This window comes from Cornus florida, unplaced genomic scaffold (assembly GCF_030987335.1).
Source record: "Cornus florida cultivar Cherokee Brave unplaced genomic scaffold, ASM3098733v1 CherokeeBrave_3.0.0_Hap2_Chr04, whole genome shotgun sequence".
NCBI lineage: Eukaryota > Viridiplantae > Streptophyta > Magnoliopsida > Cornales > Cornaceae > Cornus > Cornus florida.
This window is the reverse complement of record NW_026775574.1, coordinates 12753391-12774452: the sequence shown is the minus strand read 5'-3', so window position 1 is coordinate 12774452 and position 21062 is coordinate 12753391. Positions and strand designations below refer to the sequence as shown.

Below are 21062 nucleotides of genomic sequence, written 5' to 3'. Positions count from 1 at the left end.
ATATATATATATATATCTGTATCTTTACATATACATACATATATATATTATATATTTATTTGGATCATCATTTATTGGTTAGTACTGTGATCTTTTTGTGCTTTAGCTAACTATATATATATACATATATTGTTGATAATTATGTGTGATATGAATTACCATGAGATTGGTTATTACAGTACTGGTACTATAATAGTATAATAATGGGAAGAGGAAAGGTGGAGCTGAAGAGGATCGAGAACAAGATAAATAGACAAGTGACCTTTGCTAAGAGAAGGAATGGACTCCTCAAGAAGGCTTATGAGCTCTCTGTTCTCTGTGATGCCGAGGTTGCCCTCATCATCTTCTCCAACCGTGGCAAGCTCTATGAGTTCTGCAGCACCTCTAGGTATTTTACATTTATCCCTCTCTCTCTCTCTCTAGATCTCTCTCTCTATATATATATCACTATATATGTGTGTGTATTTTGTGTTTTCCATTTCTATTTAGGCAAGGGATGGTCAAATGGGAAATTAGGTATGTATGGTTGATTTAGGTTTTTCAATATTGGATGGTGTTTTATGTTGTTTGATGCCACCATAAGTAGAAAGTTAGATCTGATTTTCTACGATACTATGAGATCTGAGTCAGAAGACAACTATTTTGTTCAGATTGTCAATTTATAACTAACACCCAAAAGTCTTGACACAACTAGCTTCGAAACTGGAGATTTTTTTTTTTTTTCGAATCATTTTATTTATTTTAATTGAACTTTGATTGTATATGAAGAAAACTTAAATTTAACCCACAAATAAATAAAATAAAATAATAAAAGCAAAATAAAAAAGTATATGTAATATGTGTGTATTTATTACTGAATACATATATGAATCATTGATAACATTTATGAAAGACTACATATAGGTCAGCAAAAAATGGTCATGAAAAAAAAAAATGGAAGAAAATGTAAATTTCCTATAGGTATATAGTTAATATAAAACAATTAAACTAAAAGATATATATATGTTCAATATGTATATCAAGGGGTTTTTGCTTGGTGGGATGGTAAAAGTTCATGCTATAAGAGTTTTAAGTGTCCGATCAAGAAATCACTGGATGTAAACTTTTTACAAGTATTACACTTTATATCTCCAATATATATATATATATATATAAAAGTGGGAAAAGTATAATTTACATGAATTGGAAAATTCATATAATGTATATCATTGGTGATTACTTGCTTTACTTTCTTTGATGAATAAATTAAATTATTATACTTCTATGCCATGATTTTTTTATTTTTTTATTTTTAGGGTTGCTCTTTTATATAAGAACCTAATTTGGATGATGGAACTACTTATTGTTATGTTCAGAAATGGGAAATAGATATAAAGTATATTCATCCTACTTTAAAATAAATAAATAAATAAATAAAAATAAAAACTTTTTAAAAACCTTCTCGAGTTGCAAAATCTCAAATATAATGTATAAATTATAACTCATGTAGGAGGGAAAATATATCCTACATCAATTGATAAATTTGTATTAAAACAGTCGATCGTTATATTAATTTTTACACTATGATTTTTCGTGATATCTAATGCTACTCTTTTCCATATGGCAAAAATCTTGAAGCAGATCCATTTGTTAGATAGGTGAAAAGATAAACATTTTGAAATATTTTCAAAATTTTGAATTCATATTGCTTTGTAAATTAAATGGGAATAACTTAATAATATAAATTAAAGTAAAAAAGAAAACTACTTAAAAATCCATGCATTGAAATAGAAAATTCTCAGATATTGTGTGTGTGTGTGTGTGTGTCAATAGAATCAATAAGCAAATCATACTGCACTCTGCTCGAGAATTAGAAGAAAATGGGGCATTATATGAATATCAAATGCTGAGTCCTAATTTTCTCTAGGAGAAAACAAAAATGAGTTCTAATAATAAATATTATATTTACAGAAATCAATTAATTAATTTCAATATTATTTTGGTTCTCTCTCTTAGATTCCTTTCAGTTTGGTTCATTTTGATTCTAGGGATGTCCTTATTGCCTGGTGTGGTGCTGGTTGTTGCTTTTTATCATGTTTTTAGGCCTTTGAATGGCGTTTTGATGGCCTTTATTTATTGTACAGTTACATATATGTTTTTTTTTTTTTTTTTTTTGTTAAAACAGTTACATATATGTTTGTATACACATATCATTACCTTTACCAGAAAATTAAAACAGTTAAAAAGTTCGCATATATATATATATATATATATATATATATATATATATTCCCCAAAAAAATCGCTTGCTTATTTTTAGCAATCAAGAACTCTAATTTAAGTGAACCTGAAGTTCAATTCTTTCTCCTTTGTCAGAATGCTCAAACACTGGTAGAAAGCAAGCCCATTTTTTGCAGGCAGTCATTGTATTATATATATATATATATATATATATATATATATACTCTAAGATGTATCTTCGTAACATGGAAGTGGGCGATTTCTCACTGCAGAACAATGACTGGATTATTCATAATTCATTAGAACAAAGCAACTTGTTCAAGCAACGTTTTGTGTTTTTATATTGTAGTTAAGACTCAACTCCTGGCATTTAAAAAAAAAAAAAAAAAAAAAAGAAAAAAAGGAAAAAAGTCATTGATAGCAAAGATGATTTCTTCTTCATGTCAAGATGAATTTTGCAGAACCATTTGAGCATTAATTATCCTCCAACTTGCAATAACAATGATTATGTTTTTTAGCATTCTAACCGTTCGTAGTTTGACAGTCCAAATATTGACCTTTCGACTTGGTTTGGCCGATGCAATGTTTTAAACAAGAATTGTAATGGTTTTGTTTGTGATGGTGAGGACACGACATGAATTAAACATTACACATTTTGTAAGTTTTGCAACTATTAATAAAACAAAAAAACAATAATGACAGCCCAAACTAGCCTTTGGTTCACTTGTTAAAAATAATTAATGCCATGTTCATTCATGTATATGTTCATTCATGCATTGTTATTGTACATGTATCAAGAGTGTACATGTATCAAGTGAGTGCATGTATCATGTGTGTGGTTGAGATTGTCTTGAAAAGTTCAAAGGTCTATGGTAAAATAGTATATATAGGGTAAGGTATATGTTGTTTAGAGATCAACACAAAAACAAAGAGTTCAATACAATACAGAAAATATTTGTTTACTCATTTTTCTCCTCTTCTCACTTAGAATTTATTTAGTTGGTTGAAACTACAGCCAACATAAGTGGTATCAGAGCTTGATTTCGATTAAGAGCAAACTAGGCATGAAGCTTATTGACGAGAAAACAAACCCCGAAGAAGATCGATCGTGATGGCGACTATAGGCAATCAAAACCAAGGTGCCCATCAATCAACACTTCCCATTTTTGATGGGGAAAATTATGATTTTTGGTATGTGAAGATGAAGACCATTTTTCTTTCATATGATTTATGGGATTATGTTGAAGATGAGTATGATGAACCGGAGGATACAACAACTTTGACGAATGCCCAAAAACAACAATTGAAAGATCACAAGAAGAAAGATGCAAAAGCTTTAGGCTTGATTCAACAAGAAGTTGCTGATACAATCTTTCCCAGAATTATCAATGCTTCTAAAGCAAAGGAGGCATGGGATATCCTCGAGAAGGAGTATAGAGGCAGCACGAAGGTATGAACTATAAAACTTCAATCTTTGAGAAGAGATTTTGAAAATATGAAGATGAAAGAAATGGAATTGTTGAAAGATTATTTTTCTAAACTTATAGAGGTGGTAAATCAGATGAAGACCTATGGGGAAGAAATTTCTAATCAAAGAATTGTTGAAAAAATTCTAGTTAGTTTGCTAGAAAAATATGACTCTATTGTTGCTGTTATTGAAGAGACTAAAGAGCTTGAAAACTTGAGTGTTGAAGAATTGATGGGTTCCATTAAAGCATTTGAGCAAAGGTTGAATAGGCGCTCCGAAAAGACAATTGAAAGTGCTTTTCAATCCAAGCACAATGTTAGTTCCAAAAACCAAGAAAAATACCCATCCAGTTTTGATCGATCCAAAAATGAATCTTCTAGAGGTGGAAGACACGGAAGAGGAAGAGGAAGAAATTCAAGAGGAAGAAATAATTTTGAGAGAAGTGGAAATATAGAGTCCACTCAACAAAATTGTGGAATTTGCAAGAGAAGTAGCTATGTTGACAAAGATTGTTGGTTTCGGGGAAAACCTCAATGTTTCAATTGCAAGAAATTTAGACATGTTCAAAAAGATTGCCGGTTGAAAACAAATCAAGAAGCTAATTTTTCCGAAGAGCAAGAAGGTGAAGCGAGCATGTTTTATGCTTGTCACACGACATCAGAACAAAAGGATGATGTGTGGTTTCTTGATAGTGGGTGTAGTAACCACATGACTGGAGATAAATATATATTCTTGGAGATTGATTCTTTATCAAATTCTCAAGTGAGGATGGGAAACGGTGCCTTGGTCCAAGCAAAGGGAAAATGTACTATTGCCATAGAGACAAAAAAAAAAAGGAAAGCATATTTGGGATGTGTTACTTGTTCCGGATTTGGAGCAAAATTTGTTAAGTGTTGGACAGCTTGTAGAGTATGGGTACTCCATTCATTTTGATGAGGACTCTTGCAAAATTTATAACAAGGGAGGACAAAATCATATTGTGGCAAAAATCAAGATGGGCAAAAATAGAAGCTTTCCTCTCACTTTTTCATGTTCAAAAAATAAGGCCTTGAAGATGGATGTTGTTGATGAGTCATGGCTTTGGCATAGAAGACTTGGGCATTTGAATTTCCAAAACTTAAAGAATTTACAACAAAATAGCATGGTGTATGGGCTGCCAACAATACAATAAGTTAAAGAAGTTTGTGAAGGTTGTGCTCTTGGCAAGCATCACCGAGAGTCATTTTCGAAAGAGAAGGCATGGAGGGCTAAAACACCATTGGAGCTTGTTCATACCGATGTGTGTGGACCGATGACAACACCAACTCAAGCGGGTAACAAGTATTTTATTATTTTCGTTGATGATTTTTCAAGAATGACATGGATTTATTTCATGAGACAAAAATCAGACGTGTTCTCTATTTTCAAAAAATTTCAAAGGTTTGTTGAAAGGCAAAGTGGCCATCTTATCAAAGTGTTAAGAAGTGATAGAGGTGGAGAATACAACTTAAATGACTTTGAAAAGTTTTGTGAAAATATTGGCTTAGAGAGACAATTAACGGTTGGGTACACTCCACAACAAAATGGAGCGGCAGAAAGAAAAAATAGAACAATCATTGAGATGGAAAATCAATGCTACATAAGAAGGGGCTACCTAAATCATTTTGGGGTGAAGCTGTATATACGACTATTTACTTGATGAATAGGAGTCCAACAAAAGCGGTGGAGAATAAAACTCCATTTGAAGCATGGAGTGGAAGGAAGCCATATTGAATCACTTGAAAGTTTTTGGGTGTATTTATTTTGCTTATGTTCCAAGAGAAGTGAGGCACAAACTTGATGAAGCTAGTGAAAAATGCATCTTTGTGGGTTATAGCTCAAAATCAAAGGGCTATAGACTCTTTAATTTGAAGAAGAATAAATTGATTATTTGTAGAGATGTTCTCTTTAACGAGAAGGCTACTTGGGATTAGAAAGAGAAGAAAGTTTAAGATCAAATCTCCATTTTCAATGAAGAATCAGGAAATCAAAAAAATGAAAATGAAGATTTTCTTGAAGTTCCACAAGAAATGTCTTCCGTATCTAGCTTACAATCAATTCCAACTTCTCCATCAAACTCAAATTCCTCATCTCCAAGTTCAACTCCAAGAAGAATGAAAAGTCTTAGTGATGTGTATGCAAGTTGCAATTTTTGTGTTATTGAGCCGAAGAGGTTTGAAAATGCAATTAAAGAAGTGGTAAGGAAGAAATTCAAGAAGAAGAGGAAGAGGATGAGATTCAACTCAAGTATTGCAAGACCGAAGACCAAGTTGCAGACATTTTTACCAAAGCACTTCCAAAAAATAAATTTGAATACTTTAGAGAATTGTTGGGTGTCACGACATGGTATTAACGGGGGTGTGTTAAAAATAATTAATGCCATATTCATTCATGTATATGTTCATTCATGCATCTGTTATTGTACATGTATCAAGTGGATACATGTATCAAAAGTGTACATGTATCAAGTGAGTGCATGTATCATGTGTGTGGTTGAGATTGTCTTGAAAAGTTCAAAGGTCTATGGGAGAATAGTATATATAGGGTAAGGTATTTGTTGTTTAGAGATCAACACAAAAACAAAGAGTTCAATACAATACAGAAAATATTTGTTTACCCATTTTTCTCCTCTCTTCACTTAGAATTTATTTAGTTGGTTGAAACTACAGCCAACATCACTATCATCACTCCATCCCTTAGCATAAATTCATTCTTTAGCTTGTTCATGCATGCTGAGGACTAGAAGGTTGATGGCACTCACATCTGTTGTTTCTCCTAAGTAGATGCGCATTAGCCTTTGTTTCTAGCCATCTCCATCGATCTTTTGTAGCCCGGATCAGGATCCTCTCCCGTTTTTCTTTTTACCATGTCATCCTATGCGTTTAAATCAACAATGCAATAACTTTAATTTGACAATGTAACAACTTTAAATCTACAATGCAATAATTATGTAAAAGTATTGAATTCTTGGTTTAGTAGTTGACAGCATTGCTTTTATGGGTGTTGCATTTTCGATGTAAATATTTTGTATGAGTGTTACATTGTTATTACATACGTGATGTAGCAATGTTGCACTGTTGCTTTAATAGTGCAAAAGTTCTTTGTTGTAATTATTCTTTAATAAATTTTCATTTCAGTCATTTTTGAGAAAATAATAATAATAATAATGCGGGAATGAAAGGGAACTTCATGATCTTCTGCAGCTTGATTTGGCTCAGATCACTGGACAAAGTTGGCTCTTTAATTCTTTAAGGATGTGAATGTTCATCTTGCTAGTGCTTTGCCTGTTCTTAGGCTTTGTCATTCTACTTTATTTGTCCTTTTGAGCAGCCCTGTCCTGTCTTCAAGGCTTTGTAAACTATGCAGGATCTTCTGTACATTCTACCTTTTATTAATTCAGCTTACCCATTTACATAAAATAATAGTAATAATAATAAGGGCACAAACTCATAGTGAGAGTGTCTTCATGTTTTATACTAAATTTTAGTTTTTAATGTATTTTATTGAATTTATAAAGATGATGTTTTTCAATTATTGTCCTCGGTTTTCACTAAATTTCTATGAACTGCAATGCACATAAACTTGAAAAATTGAATGTTAAGCTGATATGACTTGGGTGGTGTTTGATTAAGTTACAAGTACTGTCAACTTTAAGAGCAAAATTTAAAGTGCTGAAGTTTGAAGTGTTTGATACTTCATTGAATTTTATGTGTTTATTGTTGAATGATGAGCGAAGTCTCAATCACTTGAAATTTTATTTCATTTTAAGTGAAATTCATCAAACACGTTTAATAATTCTGATAAATTAAGTGCGTATTTAATTTAGTGCATTGAATAATGCAATTTAGATACCACTTGTAAGAGTAAGTTTTACTTAAATTTTTAAGTGAAATAAGCTTCACTTATTACTGAACATTGAATACTTAAAATTCGAATAAGTATAAAAAAATAAAAGTAAAAAAGAGGGAAAATTGTACAAAAGCTCTGAGAGAGGCAATTGGCCACCACAAATAAAAGCAAACAACCTACTCTGAAGAATGCACAACCTATGTAATAGGAACAAAAGGAAACAAGAAAAACCAAAATCCAACAGATGAGTGAAGAAAGAACAGCTCTTAAGAGTCCAAGAGCAATTTCTGTCCAGCTACCAGAGAGTTACCATGCATCATTAGGCTATGAAGATCCCATTGGTTGTTGATTTGACTGAGAAGATCTGTTTTGCAATTTAACAAAAGTAAGCCTACTGCTGATGGGGGGTATTTTGGTATTTTTCGCACTTGTTAGGTTGCTCAAATGTGAGGGTATCTATTTCATTAACTTTCCGTGTGCTGTTTTTCCGAACAAAGTTTAATCCCTATAACACATGCACGTAGTTTTAATTCTTTGAATAAATCAGGTAAAATTTGTGCGTTCTTGCGTGTTGATCTAATATCTGTTAATGTTCGTAACAAAAGGGATACATGAGAGGAGAGACAAGAAAGGATGTAGGAGAAGGAACTAGAAGAAGCGGGAGAGACTGTCCATATAACTGAGTCCCTTTCTGCACTGTAGAAGGAATGGAATTGAGCTGGTTGGTGAATTGTGACTATGAAGGTAAAGAATAGGTTGGGTTGGAGGAATTAATAGACCATGTTGAAAATTAGGCTATCAAATGTGACAAGTGTTGAGTTGAAGAATTTTCATATAAGCGGAGCTTATTTGATTGATTAATGGTCCATTTGGAAGCCAATAATCCATCCACAACATAGTGTCTGAGCCACACCCCACTTTATGCCTAATTAAACCTCTAGCCATGTCTTTGAGCTTTAGAAGTTTCCTTTGTAAACCTGAATTGATTGGAGTTGCTTTAAGGGCATTACTCAGTGGTCTTGGTAGAGTGCCCAGCTCCCTGAGCTGGTGTACCCATATTCGAGTCCCCCATCCACCTAGTTTGTCAGAAAAAAAAAATGGTTTTAACTATCCAAAAACTCTTATTTTTAATGAGATACATGTGAATCCAAGAAGACTATAGGCTCTCATGCTTGTTAGAAAACAAGTTCCAAATGTGCCTAAGGTTTGCAACACTATTGACCAAATCTAATTCTGGGAATCCACCTTGATTCCCAATCCACCTTGATTCTTGGGTGATATGTACACTGTTAGATCACCAATTACTCCAAGTGTATCAAGCCCCAACACATGTTGTGTGTGAAAGTATGTCATGTGTGTTTATTCATTAGAAGGTGAAATGCCGATGCTAACTAAAGCGTAACTCCTTACTTTATTTTGTAAGAGAAGAAGGTGTTCGATGAAATTTAAAATTAAAACCGACAAATTTTTAGAGTTGAATTTTAAGTGCTGAAGTTTTTAAATTGTAATTAAAAATGAGTAGTGTGTGTGTATATATATATATAATGAATTTTAAGCTTTTAGCATTACGAGAAAAGTGAAGTTATCAACACCTAGAATGTTACTGCATTTTATGTGGAGTTTAGCCTTTTAAGTGATATTCAAATCTGTTATCAAAGATAACTAATTGTTGGTGATTGATTTCAATCTTACATTTCAGAAGCCGAAAATATTGTTTATGATGTCCTTTGGTGAAGAGGTTTCTAAGAATAAAAGCTTCTTGTTTTGCTCTCTAATGTCTCTGAAATCATTGCTATTATAGAACTAGTAATTCATTTTTTTGAGGTAGAACAAAAATGTTTTGCCAGGACCATACGAATTTATGAACCCACCTTGGTTTTGAAATCTTCCTTTTATGTGACTCGCGTTTTCCCAATGTCCAGTGTCGAAAATTTTTACTGTGATTTCTATTTTATTTTATTTTTAATGTTGCAAGTGATCTTTATCTCCATCATGTGATCATTGTAAGATAATCTTTGCAAGATGATTTTCTAGCATGTAAGAGAAGGTCTTGATCCATGGTTAGAAAGGTTAGACAAAGTGGGTGTTAGTGCCCAGTTTGAAGTCCAGGCTCGACTGTCAGAAAATCTGGTCTAGTTCTACTGTCTTTTTGGCTGTTCCATTAGATTTATGTCCTCCATTGCCAATGTACTTAGTAAAAGGCTGGTTTAATTAATTGAATGGTGGGACAATTAGGCTCTCGCATAAAACTTTCATGAAATTAGATTTATTCAGCGAGAGCTAATGATGGAGAAAGACGGTGTCAGTGTTATCAACTAATTATATCTAGCCACATAACAAAAAAATCTATTAATCATCTAATGAGTTCTATCCGTGTTAGGATTTAATTAGTTGGTGATATTATATCATCAATATAACAAAAACATCAAAATATTTCTCCTAATTATGGTTCAATGAAATGATGGTATTCCACAATTATGGTGTTTTTTTCTCTTTACCAAAAATTTGAGTCCCTGAGATAAAACAAATTGCAGTTTTAAATTCTCTGTTGTGAAAGATCTCCTATAGTCTAATAATTGTTATAATCATTCATCATATATGCTTTTCCTCTGATCCTAAACCTTGGAATAGAAAAGAGGTGCATTTTAATATATTTTGAGAAGCTCAAAGTGCACTGTTAATATCAAATTGGGAAGAAAAACAAAATTTGTATTCATCAAAACTCAAGATATATTTAGCTAAAGCATCTCACCAAAGGTCCTCTATGACGGAAAGTGTGGAGCCTGATAAATATTGTATACCTTAACTCAATTTTGTGGATCCAATTTGTGTATTCTGTACTTGTTATGTTGCCCTAGTGCTATTGTATCTATTTTTTCTAGACTCTTCGTATTGTTTGGCCATTTTTTCTATGCATGGTGAAATACTGCAACCCGTGAGTGTAACCCTAAGTTTTGAGTGAACCACGTAAAATCTAAATGTTCTGACTAATATATTTGATCTGGTCGCAACAATCTAGCCAATGAAATAACCTCCCCATCCTCAAAGAGGGGGAGGTATTTGAGTCCGCGGGTGGACAAAAGTGTGTGAGTACTTGCGTGATAAAAAATAAAAAAAAAATAAAAAATAAAAGATATTAGCATCTGATTGTCCTGCTGACTGATTTCTGCCTTTATTCTAGCATGGCCAAGACACTGGAGAGGTATCAAAGATGCAGTTATGGTGCCCTGGAAGCAAACCAACCTGACATGGATACACAGGTAGTTTTTTTATTCTCTTCTTTTGCTCTTTAGTTGTTTTTTTGTGGTACACAACCATATTTTTACTAATGTTTATTTATACAACCTAGCAGGGCATGTATCAGCAATATTTGAGGCTCAAAGGAAGAGTAGAGGTCTTACAACAATCTCAGAGGTAAATTACCAATATAGTACATCACTTACACTGTATACCATACCACTTGTGATCATATACGGTTACTTGTTTGATTCAAAGTACTCCAAATTTCTTTATTAAATATGGAACAATTATAATTTTTCATTTTTGTTTCTCATTCTTTGGTACCAAAACATCTTACCATTATTAATATCAAATTGAATTTGGGGGATCATTTTAGACATTTCCTTGGGGAAGATTTGGGACCGTTGAACACAAAGGAGCTCGAGCAACTTGAGGGTCAACTGGAAAAATCCCTGAAGCAAATTAGGTCCACAAAGGTAATCTATCTATTTATCAATATTATTTACTGTCTTCAGTGATAATAATCTATTTAAAATTGTACTGTTGTTTTATAAATAAAAAAAAGTACTGTTGTTTTAATGTCCACATAGGTCGTTTTGATATGTTCAACATCAGACAAATTTTCAAAAAAGAACAAAAAAAAAAAAAACCAACTGATAAAAATAGCCTGAGAAACTGCAGCACGAGAAGAGCTAAAATTTTCAAAATATCTTGCAATTCTTTCCCTCTATATATGGTATACACAACTTGAGAGGAATAGCTTGTAAATTAGAGTTTTACAATATTTTGATTTCCAGTTTGAAGAAGTCCAAACAAAAAATTCATTCAATTGGAAGAACCAACATGAAAGCGACTCTTGAATTGTAAGAAGTTCCAAATATAAGAAGAGAAAGGGCTTTTTAAGAAAAGGTGATCATGAGACTCAACATCACTACAAAACACACACAAACAATAACTTTAAGAGAATGAGAGAGGGAAAACTTTGTGTTTGGAGAAGGTTTCCATTCAACTAATTCCTCCTGGGATGAAAAAGGAGAGGAAAGGGAAGACAAGTTGACAAAAGAGTGAACCAAGGACTGAAAAACACTAAATAAAAAGCCATTTTGTTCCAAATTGATCAGAGCCTTGGAATTCCCATATAAACCTCCTTCAATCCTAGGCTTTTCTTTTTCTTATTCTTTTTTTTTTTTTTTTTTAAAAAAAAAATCCTAGTTTTTAAAATTTTTTTTTTTATTGCATACACTATCCCAAGCCACTTTTGTGTTAGGGATTCACACACACAATTGGCAAATATAAGATAAAAAATCAAACACAAACAAAAAAATGAGATTTACGTGGTTTGGCAAATTGCCTGGTCCACAGGCGAAGAACAACTAACTTTACTTCAAAAACTTGATTACACACTATTCTCTCTCTCACAATCTCAACTCTCTTTTTCTCTTTACAATTTTCTCTCTCATACACATATCTATTTATAGAGTCTTCAAATTCAAATCCTTGTTGGACAAGGATTAATTTATCTACAAGAAGTTACCATATCAGTCTCCAACACCTACAAAGAGTTACCATATTAGTTTCCAACTCTAAAATAGATATATAATTTCTTCCCCAAATCTTCTGGCTTCCAAAACCAATTAGGTAATTGTTTCCCGCAGTTTCCAACTCCCTGTCCAAGTTGAACCGGTTCAGCAATTTGGCTACCGGTTCTCATTGGACAGTGGCTGATCTTCAATGTTTATTGATTTGGTTATCACTCAGTGGAACCAGTACCAAAACCTCTAAACTGATTCCAACACGTCAGTGGCCAAAACATAAAAACCATTTAGCTTCCCAAATCCTTCACGTAACACGTGATCAAAATATGTTACGTGCTCCACCTCAATCAAAGATCTCCTTATAACTCCACCTTAATTAAAGCATTATGATGAATTTGAGAAACACTCTAACATTTTGTACTTCATTTATCAATTCCAATGAAGTCTACTATTGGCACTAAAATGAAGTGACTAATGTTGCAAACATTAACTGAAAAAGAACACGAAAACACAAGTAAGAACACACATTTTTAAGTGGTTTGCTATAAAAAATATATATGTGTTTACGTGTTCACCCAAAACTAAGGTTATGCTCACAAAACCACAGAGATTTCACTGTGATGATGAGCAAAACAGAAGTTAAGAATGATAAAAACTACCCCCAATATACTCCTATAAAAATACCCATTACTCCTACCATTGGATCCGCGAACGTGAAGTAAGGCGTACAGTACTATCATTCTCCATACTTTCTATCAACTATATTATACTTCCATGAGGCAGCAAACGAGCCCTTGTGGCTCTGTGCTAGACTGAAAGGATGTCGTTTCCTTGTTCTCAAGCTCCATTCGTTTGGTGTAAATATTTTAGCTCATTTTTTGAATAATTTATATCAAGAGATGTAATAATGTTCCTTTACAGGATCTTTACTCCTTAATTTATCATGTTTTTGCAGACACAATATATGCTTGATCAACTTTCTGATCTTGAAAAGAAGGTATATGTTAGATACACAATGTTATATATATTATCTGTGTGTTGTTAAGATCAACTAACAGTGAAGCTTGTACAGGAACAAGCACTACTGGAGGTTAACATAGCCCTAAAAAAGAAGGTATTGAAATCTGACACTGTCTAGCAATATTACATGCTATAGAAACATGAACTTTATACAGAATCATAATACAGGCTCAACTGACTCGTACCACTCCAAAACAAAATGGTTGTCAATATGCTTTTTAGTTTTAAATTGCAAGTTTTTTTTATTTTATTTTACTAACAATTTACTCTACTTATGGTTTTAGTCAGCAAACCTTTTGAAAACACTGAATGTATGCGACGAATTTTATTGTGCATTAATGGATTTATTAGTACATTAATTTACTAAAGATCTGAAATTTCTGTTTTTCACAGTTGGGAGAAAATGCTGAAGCTCCTCAATCATCTTGGGAAGCAGGAGAGCACAATGCCTCGTATAGATGCCATCCTGCTGCACATTCTGAGCCGTTTCTCGAGCCTCTAGAATGCAATAACACACCGCAAGTAGGGTATGTTTCACCTCCTTAAAGATGCATAGTTAACAAACAACTTTTCTAAATACTTAAGTACGTATATATTTACATCCTCCACGAACATGCCCCTTCTTGTGTACTTAGGCTCATCACACAACGCATCTGTTCTAATATCATGTTAACCACTCTTTTACCTTGCATTACACATATTGCAGTTTCAATTTCACGGCACAACATCAACTGAATGTTGGAAGCTCGACACAAGCTGCTGATAGAATTTTCCCGGGGTGGATGCTTTGATTGTTGAAGTTATGAAGTCACAGGTGATCAATTGACAAGGTAAACCTTTCATGTCACTTGTCATAAGCTATTTGATGCAAAATTTGTAGCTGTGGTCTAAAGCATAAGAATAATTCTGGGGATGCTTATATATCTATATATATATATATGTTGGACTGATTGAAAAAGAAACCATTGCTTGTAAGTTTTTAGTATACTTAATAACTGTGGCATGTAATAAATGAAATTTCAATATTTTTTCTGATACTCGGAGAAACTAGAGTATTCTTTGAGTGACACAAGTCATCGTTTCAATCATTTCAATAATGTGTTAACTTCCGAAATAATGTTGAAGTTGGTTTTTTCATAGTGTAGGGTAAAAATTTTGAATGCTTTATATGCTACCCAAGAGAGGAAGAGAATAATTTGCCACTATAGACATGTCGCAATGTGATCAATATATAGCAGGTTTTGAATTCTATAATATGTGCAAAAGAGTGACAAAAGAGCTTGTTTGGTTCTGTCTTTTGAAAATACTATTCTATTTTCAGAGAACTGAAAATCAGAAATCCGTATAAAAAGTTGTTTTTATGCAATTTTCTGAAAATTAAATTAAAAAAAGTCCCTTTTTTTGTTTATAGTTATCAGAAGATAACCTTCTCCAGACCTTGAAACCACGGAGTCTTGCACTAGGTTATTCCCCTCTTTTTTTTTTTTTGGAGACATCCTTCTCCCCCAATAATTAAACATACAGCATTCTCACTTCTCTTCCTAATTAATTTGACAAATAATATAGAATTCACAATATAAACTCTTTTTAAATTTTCTTTATATATACATATATATATATATACACACAGAGACGGACCGAAAGAGCAATTGGCCCCCTGAATATATATATATATATATATATATATATAGCATTAAGTAGTTTTAATTTTTGTTGTATACCTTTGAAAATTTACCATTGCTCCACTGAAATTGTAAAAAAATAAAATTTTATTTTTGCCCCCCTTACTCGGTCCGGCTATGTGTGTGTGTAGATATATATATATATTCATATTATGTCATTCCCTATGTTAGTTTATAAGAATCTCTTATCTCAGAAGTTTAGACCATTCTATTATCATCATCCCCCAAAAAAAGACTAAGATTAGACACCCGTAAATTTTTTTTTTTTTTTTTAAAAAACACACACACTAGTACACATAAGAATTCATGAGGCCCACCTATTAATTAAAATTGTTTGCATGTATGGGTTAGATTCGTTAGCAACTGTTGATGCCTGGCCTGTATGGGACTAGTTGTCGTTTTGCTATCCTGATTGGTACTACTGATGTATATATAGTTGATGATGTATCATAAAGTTTTCACAGCCATCTATTATAAACACCGATGGACCACACCATCTATCACTTCATGACCTTCATTGTCATCTTCTTTGTCGTCATTTCATTATCAACATCAATTCTGTAACCAAATTGTGTCGATACAGTACTTTCATATCCAGTTATATATAAGTTGGGTTACTATATATTGTAGCTGGTTTAATTATTCGACTAATATATATATATATATATGGTCCTTTTCCATTAATGTGATATAATTAAGACAAATATGATGAGAGCTGAAAACTGATAAATGTTCAAGTAACCTTAGCTATTTTTTACTACAATGGCAGAAGAGGAGCCATTGGAAGCTATTTTTCTATATTTGATACATTTTGTTTAACAAACAGTACACATTAATGCTTACATTGTATTTCTGTATATGAAACATGCACCAATATGTAACAACCCTAGCTGATGCCAAGAATTTTACAAAAAATTCGGCATAACCTCCCCTAAAAATAGGCCTACCATACCCTGTTTAAATTCTTTTTTGACCTATCATGGCTCAATTTCCGAATTCACGGCAACAGTATATGATCATACACAATCAAATAACACCAATAATTACTTTAACTAAAATTATCCTTCCCATTCATCAACAAGGTTACATGACAAAGTTTTGCAAAATATACATATATACCTTTATACTTTTAGTGCTTTGCAAAAATAATGGGAAATATACAAAAGACACAAAAGTGAGCTTCTAGTATCGCTCAAGCTTGAGGTGGGTTGTCGTCCACCGATTCTTTTCCGAGACCTGAAAAAAATATATAAATAGTAGGGTGAGCTATATGCTCAGTAGGTGACACTTAAGACACAAATCTTGTGTCCTTGTGAATTCAAGCAAAGCATAGGCCAATGGGAGATAGGGATCATACAACGTAGGGGATCAAATACAACATACAAGTCAATTCCAAGTATAAACAATGCAATGCAATGAAATGAAATGCAATGCATGTCAATGACACTCCCCATTTTCATTCTCAAAATCATCACTTTCAAACATTAATACAGCCCGCCCTTTGGTAACCCCGCCGCGACACGAAAGGAGGATTGGCTAGTGTCCCTGACCCTTGGTAATCCCGCGGCGTCATTATGGGGCCCAGCTAGCTCAACCACGCTAGGGCGACTCCCTAGTCCCCTCTAGGCTATATTAACCTCCGGCCCGTTGGTAACCCCGCAGCGACCGGGTTTCGCATAAAACCATTTTATCAAAAACACTTTCCTGAAATTCCCCATATTTATTTCAAGAACAATTTCTCTCATTTTATGCAAACCCAATGGTATGTGCATGTATATATGTTCCATATATTCAATGTCATGGCATTTAAAATTTTCAATCATAAAATTAAACATTCAACATGTTCAACATCTCCCAAGTAATTATTAACACATTAAGATACAACAAAATACATTTAAGCATGTGCATGTATATATATATATGAGCTCAACATCATGAATTGGGAAATTTGGCGCAATTTAAATAAGCATACTCTCATACATCAATTTCAGCATGCTAGCACATAGTAAACATAGGAAATCAACAACTAAATATAATTTGCACATGAACCAACCATATTCAAGATTGTGAAAAACCCTCCAGACATCATTAATACCATCATAGATATAATTAACTCTAAATTAAGCATATTTAATACAACATGGAGGTAAATTTCACAATATAACAAGACTAGAGTGGATTAGGATGCCCCTACCTCAAAATAGGCAAAACCCTAGAAATGGGTTTAAATTTTTGAGCTCCAAGGAAGGTAGCAAAACTGGAATTGCTGGTACTAGAACGTAAAGCTCATCACACTCGTCGTTTTGCCTCAAACGACACCTAAATCCGGTAAGTAATGAAGATGGAATCAAGGATTGAAGTTGAAAAAGAAAAAAGAAAAGAAAAGAAAAAAGGCAGAAGCAGCGAGAGAGAAAGATATGAGCTGCCGAGAGAGAAAACAAATTGGAATTAAATAGGTCTGCAATGACCCTTATAACTCAAGTGGGCCCCACAGTTGAAAAGTCAAAAATTTTACATTCTCCCCAACTTTAAAAAAGATTTCGTCCCCGAAATCAAGACATACCTGGATAAGAAAACAACGCTGGGTACTTGGACCGAACCTCCTGTTCGAGCTCCCAAGTAGCCTCCTCGACTCCGTGGTGTTTCCAAAGGACTTTCACCATTGGTATCGTCTTGTTCCTCAACACCTTCTGTTGTGTGTCAAGAATCTGAACTGGTCCTTCCTCGTAGGAAACATCCTCATCAATATCCACATCAACCCAACTCAAAATGTGAGATGGATCTGGCTCGTACTTCCGTAACATCGATACATGGAAAACATTGTGGACCCTATCCATCTGTGGTGGTAAAGCAAGCCTGTAGGCAACCTCTCCTACTCGGTCCAAAATCTCAAACGGTCCAATAAATCGTGGCGACAACTTGCCACTTTTTCCGAATCTCATCAGTCCCTTCCGTGGAGAAACCCGTAGAAAAACGTGGTCTCCCACCTCAAAGGATAACGGTCGTCTCCGCTTATCCGCATAGCTCTTCTGTCGGCTCTGAGTTGTAAGTAACCTCTGTCTTATTAACTTAATCTTCTCAGTAGTCTCGAGTACAATGTCGGGTCCTAAGGCGGCTGTCTCACCTACCTCAGTCCAACAAACAGGAGACCTACAAGGTCTACCATACAACGCCTCAAATGGAGCCATCTGGATGCTCGACTGATAACTGTTGTTGTAGGCAAACTCAATAAGTGGAAGGTGATCCTCCCAACTACCTCCCAAATCAAGTACACATGCCCGAAGCATATCCTCCAAAATCTGGATAATACGCTCCGACTGACCGTCCGTCTGTGGATGGAATGCCGTACTAAGATGCAACGCTGAACCAAACGCTACTTGAAATCCTTCCCAAAACTTCGAAGTGAACTTAGCATCCCTAGCTGACACAATGGTTACAGGAACTCCATGCAACCTTACAATCTCCTTCACATAAAGAACACCATGCTTCTCTGCATCATCTGTTGCCTTAATAGGCAAAAAGTGAGCCGTCTTGGTCAATCTGTCAATGATGACCCATACGGCCTCATTGCCCCTCCGTGACCTTGGAAAACCTGTCACAAAATCCATAGCAATATGCTCCCATTTCCATTGCGCTACAGGTAATGGTTGCAACAAACCAGCTGGCCTCTGATGCTCGGCCTTCACCTGCTGACAGGTAAGGCATCTAGCCACAAACTGTGCAACATCATTCTTCATCCCTCTCCACCAATACTGACGTCTCAAATTGTGATACATTTTAGTACCACCTGGATGAACTGCAAAACGGGAAGTGTAAAACTCCCGTAGGACATCCTCACGACAAACTGTGGGAACCACCAACAAACCCCTGAACCGTAGACCCCCATCTGCATGCAAGGCCCAATCTTTCACTGTCTCACCACTAGAGATCAAAGCGTGGATGGCATCTAAGTCCAGGTCCTGTCTCTGTGACTCAATCACTCGTACAACAAGAGTAGGCTGAGCCACAAGACTAAATAAGAATGCCGACTCATTGCAACCATCATCATCACAACACTGTAATCCTATCTCTGCCAGATCTTTAAGCATCTTCCACTTCCGAATAGCTAAACTGGCCAAAGTTCCACGAGATTTTCGGCTTAAGGCATCAGCTACAACATTTGCCTTGCCCGGATGATACTGCAAATCAAAGTTGTAATCTTCCAAGTACTCAACCCATCGTCTCTGTCTGTTGTTCAAGTCCTTTTGAGAGAAAAGGTACTTGAGACTTTTGTGATCTAAAAATACCTCGAATCTTTCACCATACAAGTAGTTTCTCCAACACTTCAAGGCAAACACAACTGCCGCTAACTCCAGATCATGAGTAGGGTAGTTAAGCTCGTGAGTCTTCAACTGTCGAGACCCATAAGCCACTACTCTACCATCCTGCATCAACACACATCCCAACCCGTCACGTGAAGCATCACAATAGATCACATAACCCAAGCCACGCTCAGGTATCACCAACACTGGAGCTGTAGTCAATCTCGTCTTCAACTCCTGAAAAGATGAATCACAAGCCTCATTCCAGACAAACTTGACCCCTTTCCGGGTCAAAAGGGTCATAGGAACTGCCAAACGGGAGAAATCCATCACAAATCTCCGATAGTAACCCGCTAAACCAAGAAAACTGCGGATCTCAAACACATTCTTGGGTCGCTCCCAAGTCAAAACTGCTTCAACCTTTGATGGATCAACTGATACTCCACCTTCTGAAACAACATGCCCCAAAAACTTCACCTCCTGTAGCCAAAACTCACATTTCTCATATTTGGCATACAATCGGTGTTCCCGCAAAATCTGTAAAACAATACTCAAATGGACCTCGTGATCTTCCCGAGTCCATGAGTATACAAGAATGTCATCCACGAAAACTACCACAAACTGGTCCAAGTAATCGTGAAAGACGCGGTTCATCAAGTCTATGAATGCCGCTGGTGCATTAGTCAAGCCAAAAGGCATAACAAGGAACTCATAGTGTCCATACCGTGTACGAAATGCTGTCTTCGGGATATCCTCATCCCTAACCCGCAACTGATAATAGCCAGACCTCAAATTAATCTTCGAGAAACAACTGGCTCCCCTCAACTGATCAAATAAATCATCTATCCTTGGCAAATGATACTTGTTCTTGATGGTGGCATGATTCAACTTCCGATAATCAATGCACAACCTCAATGAACCATCTTTCTTCTTAGCAAACAAGGCCGGTGCGCCCCACGGTGACACATTCGGTTGAATGAAACCTTTCATCCTCAAATCATCAAGCTATCTCTTCAATTCTTCCAGTTCAACTGGTGCCATACGATATGGTGCCATAGAAATCGGCGCGGTACCTGGCATTAACTCAATAGAGAACTCCACTTCTCGGTGTGGAGGCAACTCTGTCAAATCTTCTGGAAAGACATCCAAGAAGTCACAAACAATCGCCGGATAAACTTCTCCCACGACATCATCTTCTTCGGCTAGAAGACTAGCTAAGAAATAATCACCATGACTTCGTCCACAAACTCCATAAAACGATGGAATGTGGGAATCACTCCGATCTCCCACGAAAAAGAAACAGTCTCCCTCAGAAGTGCAAATTGTAACCCTTCCTCTGTAACAGTCGATCGTGGCATAAAATGAAGCCAACTAATCCATCCCGAGAATGACATCAAAGCTAGTCATCTCTAGGAGGATAAGGTCAAACACGAAAGTCCGCCCGACTATCACAATGGGACACTCCTGCACAATTCGGCTCAAAGATACTGAAACCCCAACTGGCGTATCAACACTCAACGCTCGTTCCAAGAAACTAACTTCCAACCCCGATGCAAGTGCAAATGATGATAAAATGAAAGAATGAGATGCACCAGAGTCAAATAAAACACGGGCCCAACAACCAAACACTGGAAATATACCTCGAAGGACTGACGGTCCAGAAGATGCATCAGTCTATGCTAGTGCAAAAACACGTCCCTGTGGTACCTGTGCCTGAGGACTGCTAACC

At 35.1% G+C, this 21062-nt stretch overlaps 1 protein-coding gene across 1 annotated transcript; it reads left to right on the top strand.

Moving 5' to 3' along the window:
- The first annotated feature begins 203 nt into the window (after positions 1-203).
- Positions 204-14346, top strand: LOC132302745 (agamous-like MADS-box protein MADS2). Its single transcript, XM_059799678.1, has 9 exons — positions 204-388; positions 4381-4383; positions 10737-10815; positions 10908-10969; positions 11172-11271; positions 13286-13327; positions 13403-13444; positions 13744-13877; positions 14057-14346. Exons 1-9 carry the CDS (start codon positions 204-206, stop codon positions 14139-14141), a joined length of 732 nt encoding a protein of 243 aa, XP_059655661.1. The 3' UTR covers positions 14142-14346.
- Positions 14347-21062: the final 6716 nt, after the last annotated feature.